Below are 13791 nucleotides of genomic sequence, written 5' to 3'. Positions count from 1 at the left end.
ACTACAATAGCATTATTCTGCCCCCCCCAAATAATCTTTTTTTTTTGGGGGGGGGGGAGAAAAACAGTATCAAACAGTAAAAAAGACAAAATTCCGCTGGCTATAGCGGGGCTAGAAGGATGTACTGACTTAACACACAACGCCTGTAACTGCAAACTCAAAAAAGAAAAAAAAGAAAAAAGAAAAAAGCGTTTTCCCAGCAGCTTTGCCTGACAACCACATCCGGCCGCGGCTGCAGGCCCGCACAGCTCGACACCTCGGCTCGGAGACGGCCCTGCGCCAGCGCTCCTGACTCACCTGCCCGGCCTCGGGGCAGCCCAGGCGCACCGGGCGACACGGCGAGCTGCCGAGGCGCGAGGGGAGCCGAAGCCCCCTCTCCTCCGTCCCCCATTCGACTGGCGGGGGCGGGAGGCGACGCAGCGCTCTCCCTTCCCCTCAGCGGACAGGGGCTCAGCTTGCGGCAGGCACTGAGGCAAAGAGCCGCAGCGCGACCGTTAACGGCCCGTCCGCCACCCCCCGCGCGAAGCGAAAGAGCGGGACGAGGAGAAAAACCCTCGCGCCCACGCACGAGCGCGACGCACCCCACCGCACCCCCCCCCCACGCATACGGGCAAACTGACGCACCCGCCAACCAGTAAGAAGCTGGGCAAGCTGAGGCGGAGGAACCAATAGAAAGGGCAGGCGGGGAGCGGGGGGCGGGACATCCGGCGCGAGGCGGGGGCGGCCGTGCTGTGCCTGGAGGGAGGGGGGAGGGGTCCAGTGAGGCGGGTGCGCTGTGGGGTGCGGGAGCTGCAGCGGCGCAGAGTCCACCGCGGCGGCCGCCATGCCCGGCATCGACAAGCTCCCCATCGAGGAGACGCTGGAGGACAGCCCCCAGGTGAGAGGGGCCGCGGCGCAGCCCGCTGGGCGGAGGCCAGGTCGGGCCCCGCGCGGGTGAGCCGGGCCCCGCGCGCCCCCCCCCCCCCCCCGCCGTCCCTCAGGGGCTCGGGGAGACGTTGGCGGCCGTTGGGAGGGAGAAGTCCGACCCGGGAGCGGCGCAGAGACGCGGCTTGCAGGGCCGGGTGCCTTGCCGTCCTCCTCGCCGCTGGTGCGGCACGGCTGCGCCCGCGATCGCGGCTCCCGGGCTGTCAGCTCCAGCAGCGCCCCGGCGAGGGGTCGCCCCGGTCTCTCTGCGGCGCCTTCTTGCCGCTTACATCACCGCAGCGTCTCAGGTGACCTGCGGGTTGATTAGCTGTTTACAAAGTAGCGAGCTTAATGACGATTTTCTAGAGATGCTGCGCTGCATATGCAAGTGCTTTTTGCGTTGGGTGTCAGTGTGGCAGCTTGTGTTGACTCCCTCCCTTACCCCAGAGCCAGATTTATATTCATGATTTATTTTGGAGACCTCGTGTTGAGAAAACCCTTCTTTACTGAATCCTTCACTTCTCAAGAAGAGTTTTGTTATCTGTGTAGTTTACTAAACAGGCATAAAGCTTTAATAGATGCATATGAAATGCAGTTACTGAATGATATTATCGTGAGTCTTGTAAATGCTGTGAGAAGATGGGAAATGCATGGTGCTGAGAGACCTTTAATTGCTCCGTTTTCTTTACTTCCATTTCTACTGCTTGACCTTTGTCAGTGATGCCATATATTACATTGCCATTTCAGACTATTATTAAGCAGGAAATGCTTTATTCAGTTGTGCTGGTTTCTGTTGCTGGCAGCAACAGCAAGTACTTTGTACACACTCTTCCTAGGCATGCAAAAAAGTTAGTTTATAATATAGTTTCTCATATGTCGGCGGTTAGAATTAATATGCTCGTTTTGCTGCATTGTCTATGCAGATGAGCAAGACTTCCTATATCGTAATAGCATGTGCATTGGTGCTTTTGATTCCTCAGCTGTAAGAACAGAAACTTTCATTTGCTTAATATGGAATTTTTACCCCCACAATGACAACCATTTTAACAAATCCACGTCAAGTGGAGGGCCTGCTTAGAAAAGACAACAGAAGAAGATCATGTTGAAAGTGTATCATTGCTTTCCAATGGAGTGTGCACCATGTAACTCTAATGCCAGATGTCACACTGAGTTTCAGATGAGATCTAACCTGTAGTGTAGTCTCTCACCCAGAGACTAAAACTGAGGTACTCTCAAAGAGCAAAAGTTCTGAATGCACTATAATAATACTAGTTTAACAGAATTGCCTGTTGAAGATCTGTTCCCAGTGTATGGAAATCAGAACTGTTCATATTTATAGGAAATGTTATGAATCCTAAATTTATCTTACACATGACAAGTAGGCTGTAGAGTTTTTTTCAAGCACTTTAGACTGGGGTGTCATTAGGGAAGCACATGAGAAGGTTACGTATTGGAACATGATTGTAAATTCTTTTATTGCCTCTCTAGAATCTTTCATTTAAGGTTATCTTTGATAAATACTGATTAGCCATGCCTTACTCAGCCCAATGTTTACTTGCTGATGTGCAAGATCATCAGATTTGCCTATATAGTCTCCTATTTTAAGTACAAAATTTTACATCTTTCAGCCAACCTAATATTTCAGGTGAATTCTGACTGATCACCTATTAGAAAACTGTGGAGGTTTAGTTGCTTTTTTCATTACAACAGTTCATTTCTGTTATTTTGAAATCAGTGCAGTTAAAGACACTTTAGTTTTGTGTTACTTAATCGCTGTCAGATTTTACTCTTCTGCTTCTGGTAGTGGATAGTATTTAATGCCACAAATGGCAACAAATGTTGCTTGGTGAAAGAGAAAACTCTGCTATGTTCAGGAGTTGCCTTGACTTTCTGATTATGATGGAGTATTCATAATGTTTTGCTGTAATATTGAAGGAGATCATCAACCTAGACATTTGTTTAGTGGTGAATTGTGTATGGGAACTGTGTGGTTTTAGACATGTTTGAGAGATTTATTTTAAATGAATATCAAATCAAACTTGTTCTGCATCTGAAGGAAAGAAAGGTTTTTTTACCATGGCAAAACCATTAATTTCCTCTTGATGCAAGATAAAAATCTAACCACTCTGGCTGTAGACATAAACCAAATGCCAAGTTTACATGTTTTTTGCTAAGCAAAGCAGCTTGATTCAAGTATCAGTTAACTTAGTGGATATATTACACGTGTGTGTGTGTATACATATATATGTATTTAGAGGGAGTTTCTGCTCAGACTTGATTCATTTGCAAACACGATGCAATAGAAGAGCCAAGAGACACGACAGTACAGGCTCTGCCTCAGGTCAGTTACATTACAATATGTGTGATGATATGGAATGCTTAACAATTCGCTGGCGCCTCTCTAGATAATTCCTTTGTGTAGCTTATCTCTGGTAGTTTCTAGTGTACCTGCTCATATGAGATGAAAGTGTCTCAGAGAACATACAAAATTTCTCAAGTTTTTGCTAGAAACAAGAGTAAACAATTCCTCTAACTTTTAAGCTAAGCAATGGTCTGTCATAACTTGTTTCCAATTTCAGATTATTTTCCTTTCCATCTATATGATATAGGGTCAATTTGAAGTCTGAGGATCAATAGCTGATTATTTTACAATAAAACATAGAAAGTGCTTTCTTCTGCAGTGTTCTATTTTAAAAAGTAAAGATCATCTGGAAACCCAGCATGATACTCCTTTCAAATTGCAGGTCGCCAGTATTGATGTTCAGGTTTAAAGGTCAAGAGTATACCATTTGGAGGTTATGGTACTATGTAATTTTTTCTTTTGCATTCTTTCATGTCTGTCTGCTTCATTGGGAGAGTCACAGCTATTAGGGTGATGCAACATATTGACACACCTGGCAAACATTTGAGTTCATCTCCACCTCTTTTCTCCTCCACCCATCCTCCACACCTTTTTCTACTTGTTTTGTAAACTAGAACCATCATTAAAGTGACTTATTTTGTTTGTGATGCTGTTTCATTATTTTTATTTTTTTTAGGTATCTTGTAAGCATTATGTGATACCATATTTGTGAGACAACCATTCATCTAATCCAAGTTAAATGGATGATAAATAACATACTTTTTAGTCACTGGTAGCTCACTTGTATGTACTCTCTGAACATCATTAAAAGCAGAAGGTCAGAAAAAGAGAGCTGAAAAAGACTTTCATGCTTCAAGGGGAGATGCGCTACATTCTAAACATTTCAAGACAATTGTTCAACATAGCAAGAACTTCTAATAATAAGGATTCCACATGTTTCTTAAATAGTGTGATCCAAGGTTTTTCACTAACATCATCAGAGGTTTTCCCGTTGTCCAGATCTGCTGCATCAAAGTCTCATTTTTGTCTAAGGTCCCATAGTTCTGTGCCTTCCTCTTTGAGGAAACTGCAGTTATTTAGCCTAAGGAAGACTAAGAAAAGAGAACTTACCATTTCAGTGTTTAAAAATGATAAATTGTGAGGAAAAAGTGCAGTTATGTGAATATGATTTTTTTTCTTCTTTTTTTTGTCTGGACTTTAATTTTAGTGTGAACCTAAAAATGGTGCACAGTGCTCTTTCCAAGACATCACTAGAGGTAAAGGATTTATTTCATGGGTCTTGCAAGTGATATTCCAACTAAGACTTTAGTGTAATATTATGCAGCTTTTATTAGGAAAAGCAAATGTGGCATGTGCAAAGTTACAGGTACATTCTTTGCTCATCCCCATTCAGGATTTTGTCCTGGTGGAAACAAACTATTGGATACCCTAGTGGTGAAGAGTAATATTGCCGGCCCATGCAAACACAATGCAAGAGAGCACTGAGTAAGCGTCTCGTTTAAGTTCAAGGGCAAGTTGTACCTGAGCAACCTGATTGCCTTCTCATCCAGAGTCAGTCATCTCATCACAGGGGAGAGCACTGAATGTCATTTACCTTGACTTAAGCAAGGATTCTGACACAGTCTCTAATAGCATCCTTCTGGCCAAAATGGAGAGATGTGGACCAAGGACTGGATGGGTGGACTACAAGGTGGGTGGAAAAACTGTCTGGGCTGTTGGGCTTAAAGGGTAGTAGTCAGTATTTTGAAGTCTAACAGGCAGACACTGGTGAGTGGTATTCAACAGGGGTTGATTCTGGGGTGAAAGCTGCTAAATGTCTTCATCAGTGATATGGGCAATGCAATAGGATGCACAGTTGTCAGGCTTGCGGATGGCACCAAACTGAGATACAGGCTGGCTGACAAGGGGTAACGGGCTAACAGAAGCCTTATGAAGGTCAACAAAGACAAATCCCAGGTCTTGCAACTGGGATGGAATAATTCCATGCAACCATACAGATTGTGGATTGACTGTCTAGGGAGCAGCTCTAGAGAAAAGGGCCTGGGGAGCAGGGTCTTGGTGGATGAACGTGAGTAATCCTAGTGGTTTAACGAGTCAGTAGCGTGCCCTTGCAAGGGCAACTGCTTAAGCAAAAGCATAGCCGGGAGGTGGAGGAAAGTGATTATTCCACTCTATTCAACATTTGTGAGACCACATCTGGAGTACTGTATCCAGTTTTCTGCTCGCTAATTCAAGGAGAGGTTGAATCCAGTGGAGGACCAGGAAGAAGATTTGGGGACTGAAGCACATTCTGGGAGAGACTGAGGGAGCTAGGTAGATATGTTTAGCTTGAGATGAGCTGACTAAGTAAGAGGGATCTAATTGCTGTCTTGAGCATAAGAGGAGTTAAATTCAGCCTCTGTCTCCTCTTGTAAGAGGACAGGATACAAGGCAACAGTCGCAAGTTGTAGCAAGTGAAATTATAACTATATATAAGAAAAGAAATTCATGGTAAGAGTGGTGAAGCACTGGATCTTGTTGTCTAGAGAGGGGTGGAGTCTCCATTTTGGAGTTTAAGACTTGACTGGACAAGCCCATGAGCAAATTAATCAATTCTGAAGTTAGCCCTGCTCTCAGCAGGGGCTTGGGCTAAATGACCTCCAGTGGTCCCTTCCAGTCTAAATTATTCTGTGGTTCTGTTTTACTAGTTCTGAAGATCTCAAGATGAAGTCCTATTGCACTATGCTAGTTTGTGCTCTGTCATTGCATTATATATTCCTCTTGACCAGAAGTCCCACATGACCTGGGAATTTTGGAGCAGTAAATTTTAGTTCTGTTTTTTTCCTAGTTCAATAAGGCTTACAGTCATATCCTTTGAAACTGAGAAAGGCCTTTTAAAGGCCTTGGACTCTACTTCCAGTTATTCCAGTTTGCTCTCAGGCCATTGACAGATATATGGAAGGCGTGACCTTCTGTAGTAAATCTGCTATTTAAGTACTTAAAATAGGATTAAATGGAGGTATACTTCAGTTACCTGGATGGTCTATCACATCAGCTCATGCTAAACAATTTTATTATGTTTTGTAATCCTATTAGTGAAGTGTTTGTTAGAGATGCATCAAGCCGAGTTTTGGCTGAGACCAAATCCTCTTGTCTCTAGAGAATCAAAAGGAAATGTAGAGATCAAATCAGTAGGATGGTGGAGTGCAGGTAGGAGGATACAGTCAGCTGTTAAATTCTGTGTAAAAGTTTATGACAAGCTAAAATGCAGATTTCCTAAAACTGCAAAAGAAGGGTTTGTTCAAGCAATGATTTTAATGGAAGTTTTTATTGCAATCTAATTCTGTTTTACTCCAGAAAATTCACTTGATCTCTTAGCAAATGCTTGAGTTAAATGCTTTTTGAAATACTTTCCCATATTCAAAGAAAGTAATTAGAAAGTAGATGTTACCATTGGATACATAACCAGAATTTAGAGACTTCCTATGCAGACTTCCTGTGTGTGAAAATAACTTGCAGTTTGATTCTATAATATTGTTTGTGTTTTTAGAAAGAGGTGTCACATCATACTGCTCTGGGGAAGTGAAGAGGGAAATTAACACCTATGAATCATCGTCTTCCTTAATGGTGTTGATCTCTTTAAAGGGCACTAAAGTTTTTCTGGTGAGGTCGATAAAGTGACCAGATGGTAATATAGCAGTTATTATGAGTAACTGTGCAGTTAAAGTGAGCACACATCTTTTTTCCTGCCCAGGTGTTTTCAGCCTGGGTGCTGTTCTTAGGTTCTGCCAAACAGTTGGACTGTGGGGTGTTTAGACCTCAAAGTGTAAAAATAAATAAATAATTGCAACTGTGGATGTACAGTTTTGGATCTCAGAGTGAAATTGCTGCAAGAGCAGTCAGCAAAAGTCAAGGCCTTAAATAAGAAAAGCTTGAATTTGCTGAGCTACAGTTTGTCCCTTTCTCTCCTGACTCCTATCCCTATCTCCAAAGGACAGAGAACCAGCTCAATGACCTAGTAGTGAATTTCATTAGTATACTTTTCTGAGATGGAGATCTCCAAGCCAGAATTGCTTACAATATATTTACAACACAACTCGGACATAACAAATGCTATTTTTACTTGGATAACAGATTCTTCTCCCTCCCCCCCCAAAATGATTTGAAGACAAACTTTAAAATAATTGCATGGCCTCATACATTATCATTTTAATACCTGGATATCTACACCTACCTGTTCTGTTTTATTGTGATTTCTCTTATTCAACATCACTTTTACATTGTTTTTTTTTTTAGTGATTTAGCAATCTAAGATTTAATCCTTCACACAAGCCTTGCAGTCCTTACTTTTCAGCATATGAAAATAGAATTCACTGTTCCTTGCTATGCTTAGGGGTTTTTCCCTGCCATCGGCAGTTCTCCTTCCTTTCTGCAAGTTGCCTGCAGAAGCTTAGCTTTTAGGAACACTTACATGTTAGTAGTGTCATAGGAAGTTCAGCTGTTCTCGTGCTTGAAATTCTGCAATTTTGTAGAAAGTGCAAACCACCCACTGCACTTTGTCATTATACAAGACCTGTTTCATTTCTCCCAAGTTAATTGTAAAGAGATACTATAGTCTCCTTCAGCAAGTTTCTTTCTTAATCAGTTTTCAAGCCCATTTTACACAGATGAACAACCCAGGAAGTAAACCTACTGGCCTGCTGTGAAGATCTTAATATTCCTTGTGAAGATCTTAATATTCCTTGTCTTTCCTACTCTGCTTGAACCCATCTTGACTGTGTTCTGGGGAACCCAAGCCATCAACTACCTCTCTTCATAGTTTGAGGCTGTGCAGATCACATAACTGTCACAGGATTATTTCCTTTCCCCTACTCCACCCCATCCCTTGTACCATCCTTTTATGAACAAAAGGACAGATCTTGTCATTATGGGGCAGTGAGGGGAGAAACATATATCTCAAGGATGACAAGATGTAGATTCTTCTGTTTTGGGTTTTTTTTTGTTGTTTTTTTGTTTTTTCAGTTCCTTGGTCTTTTGATAAGAGTTGACTGTTACTGGATTATAGGCCCAGGCCCAGCAACTACCAGCAACTGTCTTCATGCAGGATACATTGCATCAAAAAAACACAGCTTTCCTTTTCATTTTCATCTGACTGAAAAATAAATGGGTATACCTGGCATGTTGTTTAATTCCAGTTGTTCTTACCGTTTTCCTTGGGAATATACCGTAGTGGGTCCAGTAATCACCCACACCTCCAATTTTTTTTTTTATACACCAACCATTTTTTATACACTTGTCCATCTTCCTTGGTCCTTTCTGAAAATGTGCCTGGAGAGAGGTTGATAGTACAAGTGAGGCTAAGCCAGGATATCTTTAAGATACTGTTTTATTCTTTGATATGCAACTTGTATTTATTCCTTTAAACAATTTTGGGGGGTTTATAAACTTTTCAGTAACGAAACCTGAAACAAATGCTACTTAACCTTGAAATTTTGTTATATTTAAATACTTTGCTAACTTGACATATTAATGCTTTGGCTGTTTCGTTTTTACAGACCCGTTCTTTGCTGGGCGTGTTTGAAGAAGATGCTGCTGCAATTTCCAATTACGTCAATCAGTTATTTCAAGCCATGCACAGAATATATGATGCACAGGTAGTGTTACTGATAGTCCTGAATGCATTATGAAGCTTTGGAGCCTGCCGCATTTCATGTCTCTTGGGTTTTTTTTTGAAAATATTATAAAAAACATTATTATTTTTTTAAACTATGTGGAAGTGAAATAAGAATGAAGTTATTGTTTTTCCTCTATGTTAGGGAGAGGTAAAAACTTGATTGTTGTGAGTGTCACACTGGACTTGTTTTGCAATAGCATTTCTTATGACAAGTAAAAAGATTCTCTGGTCTTCTGGTTGTTTAATATCTCTCATCTCTAAAATGCTTGCCATCACGATCTTAGTGTGCATATTAGTGTGTAGTAAGTGGGAGACGAATAAATTGTAGGGAAAAAATAATGTTCCGCTTCTCATGTATAAGTAACCGTACTTTTAAGCCAAAGACAGAAACTTTTTTTTTTTCCTGAACAGTTGAGATCATGGCTGTGTTTTTAATTTGTATATACTTGGACCGTTTGACTTTTCTTTTACTGATTCAGTAGTCCTGACATATTTTTATTTTACTGTCACGTTTACTTTCATGGCTAGCGTATTTATTGTATGTTTGCTGCTATGCAGTTTTATTTTATTATCTTGCTATTTTGCTTTTTATTTATGTACTTTCTGCTGTTCAACTGCATCATGAAAGATGAGGTTGTTCTTTACCATGAATCTGCTAATTAGGTCCTGTGTACAAGCGCAATGCAATTTGTAAACAGGTGGTGTTGAGGTTCATTCTAAACCTGTCTTTCCTTCACATGTAACAAATGCCTAATACTAATTAAATGTAAATATGCACTGTGTAACATTAAAAACACAGAATCATTGTGCATAATGCAAGCTGAGTAAACAGTGAATACCCATAACTTTAAATAATGATAGAGAAATGGAAGGGCAGGTGGTTAGGTTTTCTGAAATCTGGCCCCTTGTAATCAATATTCCTACTTTAAGTTCCATATCTGTAGCAGTTTCCTCTTCAAATATGTAGTTTTCTATATTGATTTAAATCAAAAAGTAACAAGCTTCTTTTTTCTTTTTAATCAGAATGAATTAAGTGCAGCAACTCATCTGACTTCAAAGCTTCTGAAAGAATATGAGCAGCAGGTATGGTGTAAATCATTGTTGTTTTTATGTGACCTTGATTCGTACTGTTTCTGCTCTCTTCTAACAAAACATAGTGTTTGCAAAATCAAAATGAACTAGAACTAGTTTGGTATTAGAGCCAGTAAATTTTGCTGTCTCTTGTATGTCACAGCAATGTAACATAACTAAGCAACTTATTCCAATTTGGGTAGTTGTGAAATATGTAATGCATCTGTGTGATATATAAAATAATCTTTGTGTGATATATAAAATAATCTTTGTTTTATAATGAAAGATATTCTAATAAAAACATGGCTACAAGTTTCTGCCATTTTTGAATAGCACTTGTAGTTCTAACCTATGCGAGGTACTTAAATGAGAGTATAGTAACTTCTCAATATTAGCTAGAGTAAATTATATTTTAGGAGTACCCAGGGCATGATATTTCTATTTGTTAGCAGTTACAGATATCAAAATATACATCAAATGTCCTTATTTCAGTTACAGTTTTAGTTGCATTCATTTAGAGGAAGGGGAAAAAATGAACAAGCTAGAAGAAATTGCATAAAATTCATAATAAAACAGAGTGGTTTTTGTGAATTAAAAAAAATTAAATCGTATTGGATACTTTTTTTATTTTCATTGGACACTTTATTTTTATGATTTATTTCCTTTATGATTTATTTCCTTTGGATTGTTTCTTTCGCCAGTCATGAGATTGGCTTAAAAATACACAAATAATATTTTCACTGTTTCCCCCCTCCCAGTTCAAATTTATGAACATTTTGGTCATACTTTCGCCTCCATCAAGAATAGAAATTATGTTTTTTAGATAGTTTAAAAAGTTCATATAATGAAATAATCTAAAAGCTAGGAGTTTAAGATGAACATCAGATTTTATTTAATATTTGATAATGTTAAAATAATTGGCAAAGCCAGATCAAAAATTCTTCAGAGATGTCAAGCCTGAATCTTTCTTGAATGCTACGGTTAATTTGGAAACAGACTTTTTAAAGGAGAAATATTTATTATTTATTATTTTCCGAAATATTCCTTGTTCACAAGACAATAAAAAGGTACTTCACAAAGTGGTGTCTTGCAGTGTATCTTAAGTGGATAACATTTTCCTACCTAATATTTTCATAGACATGATTAATACAGCTTTGTGGATGGCAGAAAACACTGCAACCAACATGCCTCCTTTTTATTTTTTTTGTAGCGTTTTCCACTAGGGGGAGATGATGAAGTTATGAGTTCTACTTTACAGCAATTTGCAAAAGTGATAGATGAGGCAAGTACTTGTATTTATTTGACTTACCTCTCTAACTTTTGTTTATCATGTATGGACTTTGACTTTCTTAATCATTCTGGTCTCTTGTAAGACAGGACATACAGAAATGGCTTTTATTCGTCAGTTATATAGCACTTAATTGTAGATTGCCACATATATTTAAAGTTCTATAACCTGAAGACAAAGAATCAATTCAGCAAAATGAGGATCTATTGTTTAGAAAGAATGCACTTTAACTTTCTGTAGATACTGCCAACAAATGTTACAGAATGGTAATTAGCAGCTATATTTTATGGGGGTATTTGTATTGCCTGATTTCAGATATCTAATTGACGTAGGAGCCTCCTGCTGTCTTTGTTAGAGGCAGCGACTGACTCTGAGTGACTGACTCCTTTGTAAAACAACACAGCATTCTTAAGTTCTGAATCAGAATTTTTCTCATAATCCCTTTCCTCAGTTCAGACACTACTTTCACATGGTTTTGGAAAGATGAACATATTCATTCTACTTCTGTAATTTGAGAAAGATAGGCCAAGATGTGGCTGTAGGGAAACAGGAGAAATTGAATAGTCATCAGAAGGTATGAGGCCATATTTTGATATGATCCAATAACTTAGAATAAAGTTAGAAGTAGTAGGGACAAATACTGAACTCTGAAGGTCTTCTAAAAAAAGCTAGTGATGAGATCAGGAAAGTATGAAAGAGTACAGTATGTGGAGAACAGATTATTGAGTCGTGAGAATACGATTCTGAAAATCAAAGAAAGACAGGTTTTCAAGAAGGTGAGGTGACTGTTGATTTAAAAAATCTAATAAGACAGTGACAGTTGGTCATTAAATTGAGGGTTTTTTTCCCCTTGATCTAACTTTTTAAGTAGTCTTAATAACTATGTTAACACACCTCTATGTAGTTATAAGAAAATAAGAAAGGTAATTTATATCCATATATATAACTTAAAATTTGTAAAGTAAAATAAGCTTTTTAAATAACCAAATCTTTGTTTGCTGCTAAGTAGCGCTGAATGTCCTTTGAAGTAGTCTGAAAATATGTCTGAAATTGTGCAAAACTCCGTTCAAGTTGTACACATCATCTTTGACTGAAATTAATATCAACCTATCTTGTTTTTATTCTTTTTAATCTCAGCAATGTTTTCCTAAAATTTCCTGCTTTGTCTTTTCTTTTACAGCTCAGTTCTTGCCATGCAGTGCTATCAACTCAACTTGCAGATGCAATGATGTTTCCTATTACCCAGTTTAAAGAAAGGGATCTAAAAGGTATAGTGATCAAAGAAATATAGTTTTTATCAACAGTAGCAATAACAAAAACACAGCATTTCATCCCAATAGTTCTTGTACTACTTAATAGGATACACTGCTTATTTTTCACCTCTTTCTCAAATGTATGCATCTCCCAAATTTTTTAATATATAAATTATTTCTACTCATGAGAATATTACTGCTGAAGAACACCATCATTATTTCAACTAAAATATTACTTACATTTTGTAAACAAACTTATATTCTATTCAAGACGAACCTTTTGCAGTTGCCATTAACATTAGATTGCCCATATTAAATAAAATCTTGCTTTTAGTTTAGCAAAGAATATTTTTCAGATAATTTGCATGTTCAGGAAATATTTGTGTGCACTACAGTAGCATGATTAATGGCTGGGCTAAACTCAAAGACAAAGTGCCACAGTTATAATATTTGTTATAGTATTAGGGTTTAGAAAGGTAGATCTTCAGCCCTGCTGGTAAAATAAATAGCTTCTGTAGATGCTTACAGCTTCTTATTTTTGTAACAACTGTATCTTGTTCTGCCTGGTCTAAAATATAAGATAATATGTCTAATTATGATTATACTTGAGATGTTAAATTTATTAGAGTGTAGTGGCAAATTAGCTTGGAATATAAATTACATTAATTAAAAACAAAATAATTTTAATTTGTAATGCAAACATCCTAGAGTGGGTATACCTAGCATGTGAACTTTTTGAGTCTAAATTGAAATAAAAATTGTGACTTCCATAAATTTTCTAGCATTTTATGAATCTTGGAAATTACTTCTTTGGCAATAGTTTGTTGCAAAATTATGGATTAAATAGATTATGCTTTTTGGACAGGAGAATATCAATATCTCAAGGCTAAAATTACTTTTCAGAGCCTGCAAAAGTTTTCCGTTAACAATATTTGCCTAAGAAGCATCCTGAGGCAATAATCACAAATTAAATGATTTCCAGAGGGAAATTTTAACCAGCAACTGATGTGGCATTTAATATCTAATGATACCATACTTGTTTATGTACTTCATAGACACTTTCTGCAAAGCTTTTCCATGCTTCTTTCCTCATCTTCACTCTGCTACCATAATTAAAGTTGAACATATCTCTATCTGTATATATTGTGATAAGACACAAAACCACAGTCGGGATCAGAAGTTGTGCTAAGTAGTGTACCGATTCCTGCTTCTTGACTTGGTGAGACTAAATGCGCATCTAGAACATGACTAATCCCATGCT

General features: G+C 38.6%; 2 protein-coding genes across 5 annotated transcripts in view; one reads left to right on the top strand and one right to left on the bottom strand.

The window, feature by feature from the left end:
• The window catches only part of IL17RD (interleukin 17 receptor D), a 74375-nt gene extending 73827 nt beyond the window's left edge, over positions 1 to 548 (bottom strand). The window contains exon 1 of the mRNA XM_013955581.2: positions 298 to 548. The gene's annotated coding sequence lies outside the window, so the exon portion shown is untranslated. The remainder of the gene's footprint in view (positions 1 to 297) is intronic.
• Positions 549 to 779: 231 nt separating this feature from the next.
• The window catches only part of APPL1 (adaptor protein, phosphotyrosine interacting with PH domain and leucine zipper 1), a 35690-nt gene continuing 22678 nt past the window's right edge, over positions 780 to 13791 (top strand). For 2 of the 4 annotated variants that reach the window (XM_067303749.1, XM_067303746.1), the window contains exons 1-5: positions 780 to 877; positions 8800 to 8898; positions 9942 to 10001; positions 11200 to 11271; positions 12458 to 12545. In XM_067303749.1, the coding sequence (XP_067159850.1) occupies positions 824 to 877; positions 8800 to 8898; positions 9942 to 10001; positions 11200 to 11271; positions 12458 to 12545 (373 nt within the window). In that variant the 5' untranslated portion in view covers positions 780 to 823. Of the gene's footprint in view, positions 878 to 4812; positions 4956 to 8799; positions 8899 to 9941; positions 10002 to 11199; positions 11272 to 12457; positions 12546 to 13791 lie in introns of those variants that run through there. The other 2 variants (XM_067303747.1, XM_067303748.1) reach the window with 2 other exon arrangements.

Source organism: Apteryx mantelli, chromosome 12, assembly GCF_036417845.1.
Source record: "Apteryx mantelli isolate bAptMan1 chromosome 12, bAptMan1.hap1, whole genome shotgun sequence".
NCBI lineage: Eukaryota > Metazoa > Chordata > Aves > Apterygiformes > Apterygidae > Apteryx > Apteryx mantelli.
The sequence above is the reverse complement of the archived record's forward strand: the minus strand, read 5'-3'. Positions and strand labels throughout refer to the sequence as shown.